At 39.1% G+C, this 21,780-nt stretch overlaps 1 protein-coding gene across 1 annotated transcript in view; it reads right to left on the reverse strand.

Moving 5' to 3' along the window:
• Positions 1–394: 394 nt before the first annotated feature.
• LOC110511505 (uncharacterized) overlaps positions 395–21,780 on the reverse strand; it is a 28,990-nt gene continuing 7,604 nt past the window's right edge. The window contains 8 exon segments of the mRNA XM_090194378.1: positions 395–967; positions 2,289–2,473; positions 9,982–10,155; positions 11,088–11,261; positions 13,493–13,557; positions 18,862–19,057; positions 19,345–21,139; positions 21,518–21,746. Of these exon segments, the coding sequence (XP_090050504.1) occupies positions 435–967; positions 2,289–2,473; positions 9,982–10,155; positions 11,088–11,261; positions 13,493–13,557; positions 18,862–19,057; positions 19,345–21,139; positions 21,518–21,746 (3,351 nt within the window). The 3' untranslated portion in view covers positions 395–434.

Here is a 21,780-nt window from a genome sequence, read left to right on the forward strand (position 1 = left end):
ATGTATGTATGTATGTATGTATGTATGTGTGTGTGTCCAGCAGGTGTGTGTGTTTGTCCAGTGTCTGTGTGTGTGTTTGTCCAGTGTGTGTGTGTGTGTTTGACCAGTGTCTGTGTGTTTGTCCAGTGTGTGTGTGTGTGTGTGTGTGTGATTGTCCAGTGTGTGTGATTGTCCAGTGTGTGTGTGTGTGTGTGTCCAGTGTGTGTGTGTGTGTGTCCAGTGTGTGTGTGTGTGTGTGTGTGTGTGTGTGTGTGTGTGTGTGTGTGTCCAGTGTGTGTGTGTGTGTGAGTCCTGTGTGTGTGTGTGTGAGTCCTGTGTGTGTGTGTGTGAGTCCTGTGTGTGTGTGTCCAGTGTGTAATGTTGTGTGTGTATGTGTGTCCAGTGTGTGTGTGTGTGTCCAGTGTGTGTGTGTGTGTCCAGTGTGTGTGTGTGTATCACTGACAGAGGGACACTGAGTCGCCATCACCCCAAACCCCAAACCCTGGATAGAGGGGCTCAGTGAATGTGGAGGTGAATGTGATCAGGTGGGTCAGTGTGTCAGAGGAGGCTCTATAGAAGGACAGAGTGCCGGCTGGCCAGTCCAGATACACTCCTACTCTGTGGGATCTGGAGGGAGGGATGTCTATAGTAGTGGGATTATTATTGTGCCTGGCAGAGTAACTGTCGTCAGAGCAGATCAGACTCCAGGACTTGTCATTCCATCCAAGCCAACAGTCCTTAACCCCTCCTCTCCTGTTGATTCCTTTATATGTCACTCCTATAACAGCCCCTCTCCCACTCCACTCTACCTCCCAGTAACAGCGCCCAGTCAGACCCTCTCTACACAGCACCTGTCCACAGTCCTCAAATCTCTCTGGGTGATCAGGATACGGCTGCTTCTCTCTCCTACATGTCACCTTTCTGTTCCCCTCAGACAGAGAGAGGTTTCTGTTTACTGTGTTTGGGTCCAGTGTGAGATCACAGACATCTGATGGATGAAACCAGACACAATATTAGAAATCATCATCATTCACATTAGAATGTTAACTCACTTTTCACTAATTCATTTAATGTAGATGTTTCTAGGTATCAAAAGGAGAAGTTAAGGTAACTTGAGACTTGTTGAATGATCATATGTTATACTGTATGGTAATATAAAAACACACTTATTCCCATTAATCACACACACACACACACATTGTCAAAGCAACTAAACTTTGGTGTCCCTGATTTCTGCTTCTGTAGAACTACAGCTGATATTTAATATGACCAAGTCAGTAATGATGGTGGTCTTTGACTTTGACTTAACTTGAATTAAGACTTATTCTTAGTCATATTCTTCACAGCAGTCAACACTCACGTTTTCTAAGCCCAGGTTTCATTCTGTTCTCTCCACCATGTTCCACACTGTAGCAGTAAGCAGAAGAACAGACAGTCATTGAGGGATACACCTGAACTCACACACACACACACACACGTATATAGCATTTATCAAGCGAATGTTTGTCTGTGTGTGTGTGTGTGTGTGTGTGTGTGTTTGAGAGAGTCCAGTGTGTGTGTGTGTGTGTCCTGTGTGTGTGTCCAGTTTGTCTGTGTGTGTGTATGTGTGTGTCCAGTGTGTGTGTCCAGTGTGTGTGTGTGTGTATGTGTGTGTCAGTGTGTGTGTGTCCAGTGTGTGTGTTTGTCCATTGTGTTTCTGTGTGTGTGTCCAGTGTGTGTGTGTGTGTGTGTGTGTGTGTCAGTGTGTGTGTGTCAGTGTGTGTGTGTGTCAGTGTGTGTGTGTCAGTGTGTGTGTGTCAGTGTGTGTCCAGTGTGTGTGTGTGTGTGTGAGTGTTTGTGTGTGTGTGTGAGTGTTTGTGTGTGTCCTGTGTCCTGTGTTTGTCCAGTGTGTGTCCAGTGTGTGTGTGTGTGTGTGTGTGTGTGAGTCCAGCGTGTGTGTGTCCTGTGTGTGTTTGTACAGTGTGTGTGTGTGAGTGTCCTGTGTGTGTGTGTGTGTGTGTCCTGTGTGTGTGTGTTTCCAATTTGTCTGTGTGTGTCCAGTGTGTGTTTGTCCAGTGTGTGTGTGAGTGTTTGTGTGTGTGTGAGTGTTTGTGTGTGTCCTGTGTTTGTCCAGTGTGTGTCCTGTGTGTGTGTGTCATTGAGAGATTTACACTGGACACACACACTGCACATACATTGGATCCACACACTGAACTCACACACACACACACACACTGAACTCACACACACAACTTTGTCCAAGTCGTGGTAAGAATGTTTTTAACTAGCCTGATAAGTCAAACATGTCTGATATGACCATTGACATAAACCCTCTACATACTTGAGTTTCTCCAGTCTGCAGTGCGGATCCTCCAGTCCAGCAGAGAGCAGTCTGACTCCTGAGTCTCCTGGGTGATTGCAGCTCAGGTCCAGCTCTCTCAGGTGTGAGGGGTTTGACTTCAGAGCTGAGACCAGAGAAGCACAGCCTTCCTCTGTGACTAGACAGCCTGACAGCCTGCAAAGAGTCAAATCAATTTAAAACCACACTGATATTCTTTGGTGGTGAAAATAGTGGCAGTATATTTTTTCAACATATTCAGATAAATCAGTGTCCTGAAACCTGCCATATCTATTCATAAAATAGTGTATCATCATAAAAAAATGACAAATGATCAAAGTATTGACTGTAGATGTCCTGACCTTAGTTAACTTTGTTTTCTTAATTATTTTAGTTAGGTCAGGGTGTAACGAGGGCTTGTTTAGTTTATATACATCAGGGTGTGACGAGGGCTTGTTAGTTTATATACATCAAGGTGTGACGAGGGCTTGTTTAGTTTATATACATCAGGGTGTGATGAGGGCTTGTTTAGTTTATATACATCAGGGTGTGATGAGGGCTTGTTAGTTTATATACATCAGGGTGTAACGAGGGCTTGTTTAGTTTATATACATCAGGGTGTGACGAGGGCTTGTTAGTTTATATACATCAGGGTGTGACGAGGGCTTGTTTAGTTTATATACATCAGGGTGTGACGAGGGCTTGTTTAGTTTATATACATCAGGGTGTGATGAGGGCTTGTTTAGTTTATATACATCAGGGTGTGACGAGGGCTTGTTAGTTTATATACATCAGGGTGTGACGAGGGCTTGTTTAGTTTATATACATCAGGGTGTGATGAGGGCTTGTTAGTTTATATACATCAGGGTGTGACGAGGGCTTGTTTAGTTTATATACATCAGGGTGTGACGAGGGCTTGTTAGTTTATATACATCAGGGTGTGATGAGGGCTTGTTAGTTTATATACATCAGGGTGTGATGAGGGCTTGTTAGTTTATATACATCAGGGTGTGACGAGGGCTTGTTAGTTTATATACATCAGGGTGTGATGAGGGCTTGTTAGTTTATATACATCAGGGTGTGATGAGGGCTTGTTAGTTTATATACATCAGGGTGTGATGAGGGCTTGTTAGTTTATATACATCAGGGTGTGACGAGGGCTTGTTAGTTTATATACATCAGGGTGTGACGAGGGCTTGTTAGTTTATATACATCAGGGTGTGATGAGGGCTTGTTAGTTTATATACATCTATGGGGTGTGATGAGGGCTTGTTTAGTTTATATACATCAGGGTGTGACGAGGGCTTGTTAGTTTATATACATCAGGGTGTGATGAGGGCTTGTTAGTTTATATACATCTATGGGGTGTGATGAGGGCTTGTTTAGTTTATATACATCAGGGTGTGACGAGAGCTTGTTAGTTTATATACATCAAGGTGTGACGAGGGCTTGTTTAGTTTATATACATCAAGGTGTGATGAGGGCTTGTTTAGTTTATATACATCTATGGGGTGTGATGAGGGCTTGTTTAGTTTATATACATCAGGGTGTGATGAGGGCTTGTTTAGTTTATATACATCAGGGTGTGACGAGGGCTTGTTTAGTTTATATACATCAGGGTGTGACGAGGGCTTGTTTAGTTTATATACATCAGGGTGTGACGAGGGCTTGTTTAGTTTATATACATCAGGGTGTGATGAGGGCTTGTTTAGTTTATATACATCAGGGTGTGATGAGGGCTTGTTTAGTATTTATACATCAGGGTGTGACGAGGGCTTGTTTAGTTTATATACATCAGGGTGTGACGAGGGCTTGTTTAGTTTATATACATCAGGGTGTGATGAGGGCTTGTTTAGTTTATATACATCAGGGTGTGATGAGGGCTTGTTTAGTATTTATACATCAGGGTGTGACGAGGGCTTGTTTAGTTTATATACATCAGGGTGTGACGAGGGCTTGTTTAGTTTATATACATCAGGGTGTGATGAGGGCTTGTTTAGTTTATATACATCAGGGTGTGATGAGGGCTTGTTTAGTATTTATACATCAGGGTGTGATGAGGGCTTGTTTAGTTTATATACATCAGGGTGTGACGAGGGCTTGTTTAGTTTATATACATCAGGGTGTGATGAGGGCTTGTTTAGTTTATATACATCAGGGTGTGACGAGGGCTTGTTTAGTTTATATACATCAGGGTGTGATGAGGGCTTGTTTAGTTTATATACATCAGGGTGTGATGAGGGCTTGTTAGTTTATATACATCAGGGTGTGATGAGGGCTTGTTAGTTTATATACATCAGGGTGTGACGAGGGCTTGTTTAGTATTTATACATCAGGGTGTGACGAGGGCTTGTTTAGTTTATATACATCAGGGTGTGATGAGGGCTTGTTAGTTTATATACATCAGGGTGTGACGAGAGCTTGTTAGTTTATATACATCAAGGTGTGACGAGGGCTTGTTTAGTTTATATACATCAGGGTGTGACGAGAGCTTGTTAGTTTATATACATCAAGGTGTGACGAGGGCTTGTTTAGTTTATATACATCAGGGTGTGACGAGGGCTTGTTAGTTTATATACATCAGGGTGTGACGAGGGCTTGTTTAGTATTTATACATCAGGGTGTGATGAGGGCTTGTTTAGTTTATATACATTGGGGTGTGACGAGGGCTTGTTTAGTTTATATACATTGGGGTGTGACGAGGGCTTGTTTAGTTTATATACATCAGGGTGTGATGAGGGCTTGTTTAGTTTATATACATCAAGGTGTGACGAGGGCTTGTTTAGTTTATATACATCAGGGTGTGACGAGGGCTTGTTTAGTTTATATACATCAGGGTGTGATGAGGGCTTGTTTAGTTTTAATAAATCAGGGTGTGACGAGAGCTTGTTTAGTTTATATACATCAGGGTGTGACGAGGGCTTGTTTAGTTTATATACATCAGGGTGTGATGAGGGCTTGTTTAGTTTTAATAAATCAGGGTGTGACGAGAGCTTGTTTAGTTTATATACATTGGGGTGTGACGAGGGCTTGTTTAGTTTATATACATCAGGGTGTGACGAGGGCTTGTTTAGTTTATATACATTGGGGTGTGACGAGGGCTTGTTTAGTTTATATACATCAGGGTGTGATGAGGGCTTGTTAGTTTATATACATCAAGGTGTGACGAGGGCTTGTTTAGTTTATATACATCAGGGTGTGATGAGGGCTTGTTTAGTTTATATACATCAGGGTGTGACGAAGGCTTGTTTAGTTTATATACATTGGGGTGTGACGAGGGCTTGTTTAGTTTATATACATCAGGGTGTGACGAGGGCTTGTTAGTTTATATACATCAGGGTGTGACGAGGGCTTGTTTAGTTTATATACATCAGGGTGTGACGAGGGCTTGTTTAGTTTATATACATTGGGGTGTGACGAGGGCTTGTTAGTTTATATACATCAGGGTGTGACGAGGGCTTGTTTAGTTTATATACATCAGGGTGTGACGAGGGCTTGTTTAGTTTATATACATCAGGGTGTGATGAGGGCTTGTTTAGTTTATATACATCAGGGTGTGACGAGGGCTTGTTAGTTTATATACATCAGGGTGTGATGAGGGCTTGTTTAGTTTATATACATCAGGGTGTGATGAGGGCTTGTTAGTTTATATACATCAGGGTGTGATGAGGGCTTGTTTAGTTTATATACATCAAGGTGTGACGAGGGCTTGTTAGTTTATATACATCAAGGTGTGACGAGGGCTTGTTTAGTTTATATACATTGGGGTGTGACGAGGGCTTGTTTAGTTTATATACATCAAGGTGTGACGAGGGCTTGTTAGTTTATATACATCAGGGTGTGACGAGGGCTTGTTAGTTTATATACATCAGGGTGTGATGAGGGCTTGTTTAGTTTATATACATCAGGGTGTGATGAGGGCTTGTTTAGTTTATATACATCAGGGTGTGACGAGGGCTTGTTTAGTATTTATACATCAGGGTGTGATGAGGGCTTGTTTAGTTTATATACATCAGGGTGTGATGAGGGCTTGTTTAGTTTATATACATCTATGGGGTTTGTCTAGTCTAGGTGTTTATATGTCTATGGTTGCCTGGATTGGTTCTCAATCAGAGGCAGATGTTTATCGTTGTCCCTGATTGGGAACCATATTTCTTGGTTTATTTGTGGGTTGTTATTCTATGTTTAGTATTGTGGGTTGTGGGTTGTTATTCTATGTTTAGTTGTTTAGTATTGTTTGTTGTTATTCTATGTTTAGTATTGTGGGTTGTTATTCTATGTTTAGTATTGTGGGTTGTGGGTTGTTATTCTATGTTTAGTTGTTTAGTATTGTTTGTTGTTATTCTATGTTTAGTATTGTGGGTTGTGGGTTGTTATTCTATGTTTAGTATTGTGGGTTGTGGGTTGTTATTCTATGTTTAGTTGTTTAGTATTGTTTGTTGTTATTCTATGTTTAGTATTGTGGGTTGTGGGTTGTTATTCTATGTTTAGTTGTTTAGTATTGTTTGTTGTTATTCTATGTTTAGTATTGTGGGTTGTGGGTTGTTATTCTATGTTTAGTTGTTTAGTATTGTGGGTTCGTTTGTGATAGAAACATTCTTTGGTGGTGAAAATCGTGGCAGTATATATTTTTTAAATATTCAGATATAAAAAATATTCACATGAGGCCTCCCGGGTGGCGCAGTGGTTAAGGGCGCTGTACTGCAGCGCCAGCTGTGCCATCAGAGTCCCTGGGTTCGCGCCCAGGCTCTGTCGTAACCGGCCGCGACCGGGAGGTCCGTGGGGCGACGCACAATTGGCTTAGCGTCGCCCGGGTTAGGGAGGGCTTGGTCGGTAGGGGTGTCCTTGTCTCATTGCGCACCAGCGACTCCTGTGGCGGGCTGGGCGCAGTGTGCGCTAACCAAGGTGGCCAGGTGCACGGTGTTTCCTCCGGCGCATTGGTGCGGCTGGCTTCCATTGGTGCTGTGTTAAGAAGCAGTGCGGCTTGGTTGGGTTGTGTATCGGAGGACGCATGACTTTCAACCTTCGTCTCGCCCAAGCCAGTACGGGAGTTGTAGCGATGAGACAAGATAGTAGCTACTACAACAATTGGATACCACGAAATTGGGGAGAAAAAGGGGTAAAATTCAAAAAAAAATAAATAAATAAATAAATAAATATTCAGATATATCAGTGTCCTGAAACCTGCCATATCTATTTATAAATGAATGTATCATATTTAGAAATAACAAATGATCAAAGATAGAAACATGTATAGTACAAATATTATAGTAGACTGACCAGACCAGTTTAAAAAGCAGAATCAGTCAGAAGACAGACAGTGAGGTATCAGATTTAGATTGTATTGAGTATACAGTCCACACCATATCTATTTAGACAGTGAAGTATCAGATTTAGATTGTATTGAGTATACAGTCCACACCATATCTATTTAGACAGTGAGGTATCAGATTTAGATTGTATTGAGTATACAGTCCACACCATATCTATTTAGACAGTGAGGTATCAGATTTAGATTGTATTGAGTATACAGTCCACACCATATCTATTTAGACAGTGAGGTATCAGATTTAGATTGTATTGAGTATACAGTCCACACCATATCTATTTAGACAGTGAGGTATCAGATTTAGATTGTATTGAGTATACAGTCCACACCATATCTATTTAGACAGTGAGGTATCAGATTTAGATTGTATTGAGTATACAGTCCACACCATATCTATTTAGACAGTGAGGTATCAGATTTAGATTGTATTGAGTATACAGTCCACACCATATCTATTTAGACAGTGAGGTATCAGATTTAGATTGTATTGAGTATACAGTCCACACCATATCTATTTAGACAGTGAGGTATCAGATTTAGATTGTATTGAGTATACAGTCCACACCATATCTATTTAGACAGTGAGGTATCAGATTTAGATTGTATTGAGTATACAGTCCACACCATATCTATTTAGACAGTGAAGTATCAGATTTAGATTGTATTGAGTATACAGTCCACACCATATCTATTTAGACAGTGAGGTATCAGATTTAGATTGTATTGAGTATACAGTCCACACCATATCTATTTAGACAGTGAGGAATCAGATTTAGATTGTATTGAGTATACAGTCCACACCATATCTATTTAGACAGTGAGGTATCAGATTTAGATTGTATTGAGTATACAGTCCACACCATATCTATTTAGACAGTGAGGTATCAGATTTAGATTGTATTGAGTATACAGTCCACACCATATCTATTTAGACATCGAGGTATCAGATTTAGATTGTATTGAGTATACAGTCCACACCATATCTATTTAGACAGTGAAACTGACATTTTAAATGTGTCTCTATACTCCAGCATCTTGGATTTCAGATCAAATGTTTCATATGAGGTGACAGTTTATAATGTCACCTTTTATTTGAGGATATTTTAATACATATCTGTTTCAATGTTTAGAAAAATTAAAGCATTTTATGTATCTAGTCCCTCATTTGAAGAAGTCATAAGTATTCTGACACTTAAAGTGTACTAAATTAGTCAAAAGTATATCTGGTCCCATATTCCTCGAACACCATGAGACATCAAGCCCTAAACAATAATAAATTAATCCTGATGATGCCTTGACTGAGAAAGATCATGAATGAATCATGAATAATAATGAGTGAGAAAGTTACAGAGGCTACAACAAAACATGCTAACCTCTCACCATTACCAATAACAGAGGCTACAACAAAACATGCTAACCTCTCACCATTACCAATAACAGAGGCTACAACAAAACATGCTAACCTCTCACCATTACCAATAACAGAGGATACAACAAAACATGCTAACCTCTCACCATTACCAATATCAGAGGCTACAACAACACATGCTAACCTCTCACCATTACCAATAACAGAGGCTACAACAAAACATGCTAACCTCTCACCATTACCAATAACAGAGGCTACAACAAAACATGCTAACCTCTCACCATTACCAATAACAGAGGATACAACAAAACATGCTAACCTCTCACCATTACCAATAACAGACACAACAAAACATGCTAACCTCTCACCATTACCAATAACAGAGGCTACAACAAAACATGCTAACCTCTCACCATCACCAATACCAGAGAAAATAAAACATGCTAACCTCTCACCATTACCAATAACAGAGACTACAACAAAACATGCTAACCTCTCACCATTACCAATAACAGAGACTACAACAAAACATGCTAACCTCTCACCATCACCAATAACAGAGAAAATAAAACATGCTAACCTCTCACCATTACCAATAACAGACACAACAAAACATGCTAACCTCTCACCATTACCAATAACAGAGGCTACAACAAAACATGCTAACCTCTCACCATTACCAGTAACAGAGGCTACAACAAAACATGCTAACCTCTCACCATCACCAATAACAGAGAAAATAAAACATGCTAACCTCTCACCATCACCAATAACAGAGAAAATAAAACATGCTAACCTCTCACCATTACCATGTAGTCATTTAAGATGAAACATTGTATCTCAAATCCTAAATGCTGGAGAAGAGCACCACATTTTAAACTGTAAGCTTCACTGTCCAAACACATATGGTGTGGACTATGTGTCTGGTAAACACATGTGGATCTGGTGAACAGTTATCACTTGTTGACCAACTACAGGAATACTGACCTCAGAGTCTCCAGTTTACAGTGGGGATTCCCCAGTCCAGCAGAGAGCAGCTTCACTCCTGAATCCTTCAGGTCATTGTTACTCAGGTCCAGCTCTCTCAGGTGTGAGGGGTTTGACTCCAGAGCTGAGACCAGAGAAGCACAGCCTTCTTCTGTGACTAGACAGCCTGACAGCCTGCGAAGAGTCAAATCATATTAAAATCACACTGATATTCTTTGGTGGTGAAAATAGTGGCAGTATATTTTTTCAACATATTCAGATAAATCAGTGTCCTGAAACCTGCCATATCTATTCATAAAATAGTGTATCATCATAAAAAATGACAAATGATCAAAGTATTGCCTGCAGATGTATAGTACAAATATTATAGTAGACTGACCAGACCAGTTTAAAAGCAGTATCAGTCAAAAGACAGACAGTGAGGTATCAGATTTAGATTGTATTGAGTATACAGTCCACACCATATCTATTTAGACAGTGAGGAATCAGATTTAGATTGTATTGAGTATACAGTCCACACCATATCTATTTAGACAGTGAGGTATCAGATTTAGATTGTATTGAGTATACAGTCCACACCATATCTATTTAGACAGTGAGGTATCAGATTTAGATTGTATTGAGTATACAGTCCACACCATATCTATTTTGACAGTGAAGCTAACTTTTTAAATGTGGCTCTATACTCCAACATTTTGGAATTGAGATCAAATTTTATAGTATATAATGTCACCTTTTATTTGAGGATATTTTATACATATCTGTTTTACCATTTAGAAAAGCACTTTATGTATCTAGTCCCCTTATTTGAAGAAGTCATAAGTATTCTGACCAATTCACTTATAGTGTATTAAAGTAGTCAAATGAGTCAAAAGTTGAGTATTTGGTAGCATATTCTTGGAGGCGACAAAAAAACATGCTAACCTCTCACCATTACCAATAACAGAGGCTACAACAAAACATGCTAACCTCTCACCATTACCAATAACAGAGGCTACAACAAAACATGCTAACCTCTCACCATTACCAATAACAGAGGCTACAACAAAACATGCTAAAATCTGGTGAACAGTTATCACTTGTTGACCAACTACAGGAATACTGACCTCAGAGTCTCCAGTTTACAGTGGGGATTCCCCAGTACAGCAGAGAGCAGCTTCACTCCTGAATCCTTCAGGTCATTGTTACTCAGGTCCAGCTCTCTCAGGTGTGAGGGGTTTGAACTGAGAACTGAGGCCAACACTTCACAGGATGTGTCTGTGAGTTTACAGCCAGTGAATCTGCCAACACAGAAGAAATACAATTACAGAGAGGTTGTATTAAAATGTTACGCTTAGCTTTCCCTGCTTACACTGTTACCCGTTCATAAATAATGTGAGGGGTTTGACCTCAGAGCTGAGACCAGAGAAGCACAGCCTTCCTCTGTGACTAGACAGCCTGACAGCCTGCAAAGAGTCAAATCATATTAAAATCACACTGATATTGTTTGATGGTGAAAATAGTGGCAGGATATTTTTTTCAACATATTCAGATATATCAGTGTCTGAAACCTTACATATCTATTCATAAATGAAATATTATTGTAGACTGACCAGACCAGTTTAAAAGCAGTATCAGTCAGACAGAGAGAGTGAGGTATCAGATTTAGATTGTATTGAGTATACAGTCCACACCATATCTACTTAGACAGTGAGGTATCAGATTTAGATTGTATTGAGTATACAGACCACACCATATCTATTTAGACAGTGAGGTATCAGATTTAGATTGTATTGAGTATACAGTCCACACCATATCTATTTAGACAGTGAGGTATCAGATTTAGATTGTATTGAGTATACAGTCCACACCATATCTATTTAGACAGTGAAGTATCAGATGTAGATTGTATTGAGTATACAGTCCACACCATATCTATTTAGACAGTGAGGTATCAGATTTAGATTGTATTGAGTAAACAGTCCACACCATATCTACTTAGACAGTGAGGTATCAGATTTAGATTGTATTGAGTATACAGACCACACCATATCTATTTAGACAGTGAGGTATCAGATTTAGATTGTATTGAGTATACAGTCCACACCATATCTATTTAGACAGTGAGGTATCAGATTTAGATTGTAATAAGTATACAGTCCACATCATATCTATTTAGACAGTGAGGAATCAGATTTAGATTGTATTGAGTATACAGTCCACACCATATCTATTTTGACAGTGAAGCTAGCATTTTAAATGTGTCTCTATACTCCAACATTTTGGATTTCAGATCAAATGTTTCATATGAGGTGACAGTTTATAATGTCACCTTTAATTTGAGGATATTTTAATACATATCTGTTTCAACGTTTAGAAAAATTAAAGCATTTTATGTATCTAGTCCCCCCATTTGAAGAAGTCATAAGTATTCTGACACTTAAAGTGTACTAAATATGCCAAAAGTATATCTGGTCCCATATTCCTCGAACACAATGAGACATCAAGACTGTGACGCCTTGACTGAGAAAGATCATGAATGAATCATCAATAATAATGAGTGAGAAAGTTACAGAGGCTACAACAAAACATGCTAACCTCTCACCATTACCAATAACAGAGGCTACAACAAAACATGCTAACCTCTCACCATTACCAATAACAGAGGCTACAACAAAACATGAAAACCTCTCACCATTACCAATAACAGAGGATACAACAAAACATGAAAACCTCTCATCATTACCTATAACAGAGGCTACAACAGTCCACACAATAATAATAATACATTAATCCTGATGATGCCATGATTAAGAAAAATCATGAAAGAATCATGAATAATAATGAGTGAGAAAGTTACAGAGGCTACAACAAAACATGCTAACCTCTCACCATTACCAATAACTACGGGGGTCTGATCTTTGTGCCTCTGTAACTTTCTCATTCATCATTATCCTCGATTCATCCATCATTATTCATCATCATAGTAGCATCCACATGAATGTAGAAGTGTTCAGAAACATCTTCTATTCTTACTGACAATACAAGTGAAGTGACTCCAAAATGACAGGACATTATTCACCATTCAGTTTCTATTAGGAAAACATCTAAAACACAACCAAGACAAACTATAAATGCATTTAACAAGTTAGTAGAATCACAATCTTGATGTAATCACTGCAGGCTTGGAATATGGGACCAAATACTAAACTTATGACTACGTTAATACACTATAAGTGAATTTGTCCGAATATTTACAACTTTTTCAAATGGGAGACCTACATACAGAAAGTGCTTTCCTTTCTTAACAGTAACACAGCTCTGTACGAAAATACCCTCAAATAAAAGGTGACATTCTGTACTGTCACCTAATATGCAACATTCTATCTCAAATCTAAAATGCTGGAGCACCACATTTAAAACTGTAAGCTTCACTGTCCAAACACATATGGTGTGGACTATGTGTGTCTGGTAAACACATGTGGATCTGGTGAACAGTTATCACTTGTTGACCAACTACAGGAATACTGACCTCAGAGTCTCCAGTTTACAGTGGGGATTCCCCAGTACAGCAGAGAGCAGCTTCACTCCTGAATCCTTCAGGTAATTGTTACTCAGATCCAGCTCTCTCAGGTGTGAGGGGTTTGACCTCAGAGCTGAGACCAGAGAAGCACAGCCTTTCTCTGTGACTCCACAGCCTGACAGCCTGCAAAGAGTCAAATCATATCTAGGTGAAAATACTGGCAGAATTGTTTTCAACATATTCAGATACATCAGTGTCCTGAAACCTTCCATATCTATTCATAAAATAGTGTATCATCATTAAAAATGACACATGAACAAAGTATTGCCTGCAGATAGAAACATGTATAGTACAAATATTATAGTAGACTGACCAGACCAGTTTAAAAAGCAGTATCAGTCAAAAGACAGACATTGAGGTGTCAGATTTAGAACGTATTGAGTATACAGTCCACACCATATCTATTTAGACAGTGAGGTATCAGATTTAGATTGTATTGAGTATACGTCCACACCATATCTATTTAGACAGTGAGGTATCAGATTTAGATTGTATTGAGTATACAGTCCACACCATATCTATTTAGACAGTGAGGTATCAGATTTAGATTGTATTGAGTATACAGTCCACACCATATCTATTTAGACAGTGAGGTATCAGATTTAGATTGTATTGAGTATACAGTCCACACCATATCTATTTAGACAGTGAGGTATCAGATTTAGATTGTAATAAGTATACAGTCCACACCATATCTATTTAGACAGTGAAGCTAACATTTTAAATGTGTCTCTATTCTCCAACATTTTGGATTTCAAATCACATTTTTCACGTGAGGTGATAGTTTATTATGTCACATTTTATTTCATTTTTTAATACGTTTACATACACCTTAGCCAAATACATTTAAACTACATTTTTTACAATTCCTGACATTTAATCCTTGTTAAAATTCCCTGTCTTAGGTCAGTTAGGATCACCACTTTACTTTGAAAATGTGAAATGTCAGAAAAATAGTAGAGAGAATTGTTTTTTTTCAGCTTTTATTTCTTTCATCACATTCAGAAGTTTACATACACTCAATTAGTATTTGGTAGCATTGCCTTTAAATTGTTTAACTTGGGTTAAATGTTTCAAGTAACCTTCCACAAGCTTCCCACAATAAGTTGGGTGAATTTTTGCCCATTCCTCCTGACAGAGCTGGTGTAACTGAGTCAGGTTTGTAGGTCTCCTTGCTCACACACGCTTTTTCAGTTCTGCCCTCAAATTTTCTGTAGGATTAAGGTCAGGGCTTTGTGATGGCCACTCCAATACATTGACTTTGTTGTCCTTAATCCGTTTTGCCACAACTTTGGAAGTATGCTTGGGGTCATTGTCCAATTGGAAGAACCATTTGCGACCAATCTTTAACTTCCTGACTTATGTCTTGAGATGTTGCTTCAATATATCCACATAATTTTCCTCCTCATGATGCCATTTATTTTGTGAAGTGCACCAGTCCCTCCTGCAGCAAAGCACCCCCACAACATGATGCTGCCAACTCCGGGTTTCACGGTTGGGATGGTGTTCTTCGGCTTGCAAGCCTCCCCCTTTTTCCTCCAAACATAACGATGGTCATTATGGCCAAACAATTATTTTTTTCTTTCATCTGACCAGAGGACATTTCTCCAAAAAGTAAGATCTTTGTCCCCATGTGCAGTTGCAAACCGTAGTTTGGCTTTTTTTATGGCGGTTTGGGAGCAGTGGCTTATTGCTTGATGAACAACCTTTCAGGTTATGTCGATATAGGACTCGTTTTACTGTGGATATAGATACTTGTGTACGTTTTTCCTCAAGCATCTTCACAAGGTCCTTTGCTGTTGTTCTGGGATTTATTTGCCACAAAGTAAGATAATCTCTAGGAGACAGAACATGTCTCCTTCCTGAGCGGTATGACGGCTGCGTGGTCCCATGGTGTTTATACTTGCGTACTATTGTTTGAACAGATGAACGTGGTACCTTCATTCATTTGGAAATTGCTCGCAAGGATGAACCAGACTTGTGGAGGTCTACAATATTTTTTTCCGAGGTCTAGGCTGATTTCTTTTCAATTTCCCATGATGTCAGGCAAAGAGGCACTGAGTTTGAAGGTAGGCCTTGAAATACATCCAAATTATGTCAATTAGCCTATCAGAAGCTTCTAAAGCCATGACATGATTTTCTGGAATTTTCCAAGCTGTTTAAAGGCACAGTCAACTTACTGTATGTAAACCTCTGACCCACTGGAATTGTGATACAGTGAATTATAAATTAAATCATCTGTCTGTAAAAAAGTGTTTGAAAAATTACTTTTGTCATGCACAAAGTAGATGTCCTAACCGACTTGCCAAAACCATAGTTTATTAACAAGAAATTTGTCGAGGTTCAAAAACTAGTTTTAATGACTCCAACCTAAGTATATATACACTTCCGAATTCAACTGTATGTGTTTCACTATTAAATATGAAATTCTGATGATGCCATGATTAAGAAAAAGCATGAATGAATCATGAATAATAATGAGTGAGAAAGTTCCAGAAGCCAAAACAAAACATGCTAACCTCTCACCATTACCAATAACAGAGGATACAACAAAACATGCTAACCTCTCACCATTACCAATAACAGAGGCTACAACAAAACATGCTAACCTCTCACCATTACCAATAACAGAGGCTACAACAAAACATGCTAACCTCTCAACCATTACAAAAAACAGAGGCTACAACAAAACATGCTAACCTCTCCCCATTACCAATAATAGAGGCCACAACAAAACATGCTAACCTCTCACCATTACCAATAACAGAGGCTACAACAAACATGTTAACATCTCACCATTACCAATAACAGAGACTACAACAAAACATGCTAACCTCTCACCATTACCAGTAACAGAGACTACAACAAAACATGTTAACCTCTCACCATTACCAATAACTACGGGGGTCTGATCTTTGTGCCTCTGTAACTTTCTCATTCATCATTATTCTCGATTCATTCCTGATTATTCATCATCATAGTAGCATCCACATGAATGTAGAAGTGTTCAGAAACATCTTCTATTCTTACTGACAATACAAGTGAAGTGACTCCAAAATGACAGGACAGTATTCACCATTCAGTTTCTATTAGGAAAACATCCAAAACACAACCAAGACAAACTGCAAATTAATTCAACAAGTTAGTAGAATCACCAGCTTGATGTAATCACTGCAGGCATGGAATATGGGAACAAATACTAAACTTATGACTACTTTAATACACTATAATTGAATATAACCAAATAATTACGACTTTTCAAATGGGTGAACTACATACATAAAGGGTTTTCATATCTGATAATACTGACCTCAGAGTCTCCAGTTTGCAGTGTGGATCCTCCAGTCTTGCAGAGAGCAGTCTGACTCCTGAGTCTCCTGGGTGATTGCAGCTCAGGTCCAGCTCTCTCAGGTGTGAGGGGTTTGACTTCAGAGCTGAGACCAGAGAAGCACAGCCTTCCTCTGTGACTAGACAGCCTGACAGCCTGCAAAGAGTCAAATCATTTTAAAATCAAACTGCTATTCTTTGGTGGTGAAAAGAGTGGCAGTATATTTTTCAACATATTCAGATATATCAGTGTCCTGAAACCTGCCATATCTATTCATAAAATAGTGTATCATCATAAAAATGACAAATGATCAAAGTATTGCCTGCAGAAAGAAACATGTATAGTACAAATATTATAGTAGACTGACCAGACCAGTTTAAAAAGCAGAATCAGTCAGAAGACAGACAGTGAGGAATCAGATTTAGATTGTATTGAGTATACAGTCCACACCATATCTATTTAGACAGTGAGGTATCATATTTAGATTGTATTGAGTATACAGTCCACACCATATCTATTTAGACAGTGAAGCTAACATTTTAAATGTGTCTCTATACTCCAACATTTTGGATTTGAGATCAAATGTTTCATTTGAGGTGACAGTTTTAATGTCACCTTTAATTTGAGGGTATTTTAAGACATATGTGTTTCACTATTAAAAATGAAAACAATTTATGTTTCCAGTCTCCCCATTTGAAGAAGTCTTAAGTATTCTCAACAATTCTCTCATAGTGTATTAAAATAGTCAAAAAATTTGTTTTTTGTCGTAAACTCGTTGGTAAATAAATAATAATAAATTATAGTTTATAGTAATAAATGTAGTTTATTGTCGTTGGTTGCATTTGCAGTTTGTTTTGGTTGTGTTTTTGGTTGTGTTTTGCCCAATAATAAAATGGTGGATGATGAGTGGAGTACTTTTCTGTCTAAGAGAGTAGATAACATGTTTCTAAACAATAATAAATTAATCCTGATGATGCCATGATTAAGAAAAATCATGAAAGAATCATGAATAATAATGAGTGAGAAAGTTACAGAGGCTACAACAAAGCATGCTAACCTCTCACCATAACCAATAACAGAGGCTACAACACAACATGCTAACCTCTCATCATTACCAATAACAGAGACTACAACAAAACATGCTAACCTCTCACCATTACCAATAACAGAGGCTACAACAAAACATGCTGACCTCTCACCATTACCAATAACAGAGACTACAACAAAACATGCTAACCTCTCACTATTACCAATAACAGAGACTACAACAAAAAATGCTAACCTCTCACCATTACCAATAACAGAGGCTACACCAACACATGCTAACCTCTCACCATTACCAATAACAGACTACAACAAAACATGCTAACCTCTCACCATTACCAATAACAGACTACAACAAAACATGCTGACCTCTCACCATTACCAATAACAGAGACCACAACAAAACATGCTAACCTCTCACCATTACCAATAACAGAGACTACAACAAAACATGCTAACATCTCACCATTACCAATAACAGAGGCTACAACAAAACATACTAACCTCTCACCATTACCAATAACAGAGACTACAACAAAACATACTAACCTCTCACCATTACCAATAACAGAGTGGTTCTTCTGTTGCTTTCTCATTCATCATTATTCTCGATTCATTCCTGATTATTCATCATCATAGTAGCATCCACATGAATGTAGAAGTGTTCAGAAACATCTTCTATTCTTACTGACAATACAAGTGAAGTGACTCCAAAATGACAGGACATTATTCACCATTCAGTTTCTATCAGGAAAACATCTAAAACACAACCAAGACAAACTGCAAATTAATTCAACAAGTTAGTAGAATCACAAGCTTGATGTAATCACTGCAGGCATGGAATATGGGACCAAATACTAAAAATATGACTACTTTAATACAATATAAGTGAATATAACCGAATAATTACGACTTTTCAAATGGGAGAACTACGTACATAAAGTACTTTCATATCTGATAATACTGACCTCAGAGTCTCCAGTTTACAGTGGGGATTATCCATTACAGCAGAGAGCAGCTTCACTCCTGAATCCTTCAGTTCATTGTTACTCAGATCCAGCTCTCTCAGGTGTGAGGGGTTTGACTCCAGAGCTGAGACCAGAGAAGCACAGCCTTCCTCTGTGACTCCACAGCCTGACAGCCTGACAAAGAGATCATCATGACTTCACAAACACACTGTTAATTTAACACAAGTAGTGTAGAAGGACAATGGTAGATGCATTTGGTTTATTCTCCCAATCAACATATAGATTCATCTTCCATCTCCCAGAATTGTATGGTCACATTGTTATACTAATGTGAACATCAATGCATTCATTCAATATGTTTTATAAATATAATATTATACACATATTATAATGCATAATTTTCTCTGAACTGAATATTGCTTCCTGATGATTAGTTCTTATATGTCATTTTATTTACTCACAGAACAGCTCTGGAGGCTTTGACCACTGGCAGCAGCCTCAGAAGACCTTCCTCTGATCTGCAGTATTTATTCAGGTCAAACACATCCAGCTCCTTTTCTGAAGTCAGCAACACAAAGACCAGAGCTGACCACTGTGCAGGTGACAGGTTGTCTTCAGAGAGACTTCCTGATCTCAGGTAGCTTTGGATCTCCTCTACTAGAGAATGGTCATTCAGTTCATTCAGACAGTGGAACAGATTGATGCTCCTCTCTGGAGAGGGATTCTCCCTGATCTTCTCCTTGATGTACTTCACTGTTTCTTCATGGCTCTGTGAGCAGCTTGTCTTTGTCAGTAGACCTCGTAAGTGCTTCTGATTGGACTCCAGTGAGAGGCCCAGAAGGAAGCGGAGGAAAAGGTCCAGGTTTCCCGTCTCACTTTGTAAGGCTTTATCCACAGCACTCCTGTAGAAAGTAACTTTACGCCTTTGTTTGATCCTCACAGAAAAGTTCCTGGACGTTGTTTTCAGTTTGTCCATTAGATTCTCATTGTTGTTGATGAATGAGAGGAACACATATACAGCAGCCAGAAACTCCTGAATGCTCAGATGAACAAAGCAGTACACCTTGTCCTGGTACAGCCCACATTCCTCTTTAAAGAGCTGTGTGCACAATCCTGAATACACTGAGGCTTCATTGACATCAATGCCAGCCTCCTTCAGGTCTTCTTCATAGAAAATCAGATTGCCATTCACAAGCTGTTGAAAAGCCAGTTTTCCCAGTGACAGAATGCTCTCTTTATTCCAGTGTGGACCTGTCTCTTCTTTCCCAAGATACTTTTCATTCTTCTGTGTGGTATGAAACACCACAAGGTGTGTGTACATCTCAGTCAGAGTCTTGGGCATCTCTTCTCTCTTATGTTTCAGCATGTGTTCAAGGACTATTGCAGAAATCCAACAGAAGACTGGAATGTGGCACATGATGTGGAGGCTCCTTGATGTCTTTATGTGTGAGATGATTCTGCTGGCCAGGTCCTCATCACTGAATCTCTTCCTGAAGTACTCCTCCTTCTGCGGGTCATTGAACCCTCGTACCTCTGTCACCTGGTCAACACACCATGATGGGATCTTATTGGCTGCTGCAGGTCGGGTAGTTATCCAGAGGAGAGCAGAGGGAAGCAGATTTCCCTTGATGAGATTTGTCAGCAGAACATCCACTGAGGTTGACTCTGTGACGTCCCAACAGATCTTGTTCTTCTGGAAGTCTAGGGGCAGTCGGCACTCATCCAGACCATCAAAGATGAACAGAACTTTCTACTTGTTGTAGTTGGAGATTCTTGATTGTTTGGTTTCAATTGAGAAGTGATTAAGAAGTTCAATGAAAGTGTGTTTGTCCTCTTTCATCAAATTCAGCTCCCGAAAAGGGAATGAAAATACAAATTGGACATCCTGATTTGCTTTTCCTTCAGCCCAGTCCAGAATGAACTTCTGCACAGAGACTGTTTTTCCAATGCCAGCTACTCCCTTTGTCAGCACAGTTCTGATAAGTTTGTCTTGTCCAGTTAAGGATTGGAAGATGTCGTTACATTTGATTGGAGTCTCTGGTCTTGCTTGTTTCCTGGTTGTTGTCTCAATCTGTCTCAGCTCATGTTCATTATTGACCTCTCCTGTTCCACCCTCTGTGATGTAGAGCTCTGTGTAGATCTTATTGAGAAGTGTTGGTTTTCCTTGTTTAGCGATCCCCTCAAAAACACATTGAAACTTCTTCTTTAGATTAGACTTGAGTTCACGTTGGCAAATCACAGCAAGATCATCTGAATCTAGAAATAACACAGATGATATTAATATTCCGTCTGTTTTAATACCTACAGTATTGAAGGACTGTTATAAAGTTGTAAATTACAACTGACTGTCTAAATCTGTAAATGTTTTCATAATGCATTACAGACTGGTGTGACTGATTATATTATTATAAGTATTATTGATGGTATTATTAATGTTCTCTCTTTCTCATCTCTCTTCTCTCTCTCTCTAAATTAACCAACACAACACATCCCTGCTGCTACTTGACGTAGTCACTAGGTGTTGTGTTAAGGCTGCTACAATATCACTGAGTTACACAGCTACTTTAGCTGTACTTTAGCTACATCTTTTAAATGTTATAAAACATCATTCATCATGAGGCAGACAGATCTTACATTTCTCCAGTGTGTCAGCAAGCTCCTTCTGGTGCATTTTCCTCAGGATGTGCAGTGTGATCTTCAGAGTCCCCTCTCTGGCACTGCTCTCCTGCTTCTCATCTTCAGCATCCACCACTTCCTTATCCTGCCTCTGACTCTCAAAGCCTTCTGGGAGTTCTGGACTAAGAATCCTCTTGAACATCTTCAGCTCGTTCTTCACAAATGTCATAATTTTCTCTTCAAGCAACTGAAATAAATAAAGTAAATAAGTTAAGCAAGAG

The sequence above is a fragment of the Oncorhynchus mykiss genome, chromosome 13, assembly GCF_057628025.1.
Source record: "Oncorhynchus mykiss isolate SJ-2025 chromosome 13, ASM5762802v1, whole genome shotgun sequence".
NCBI classification, from domain to species: Eukaryota; Metazoa; Chordata; class Actinopteri; order Salmoniformes; family Salmonidae; genus Oncorhynchus; species Oncorhynchus mykiss.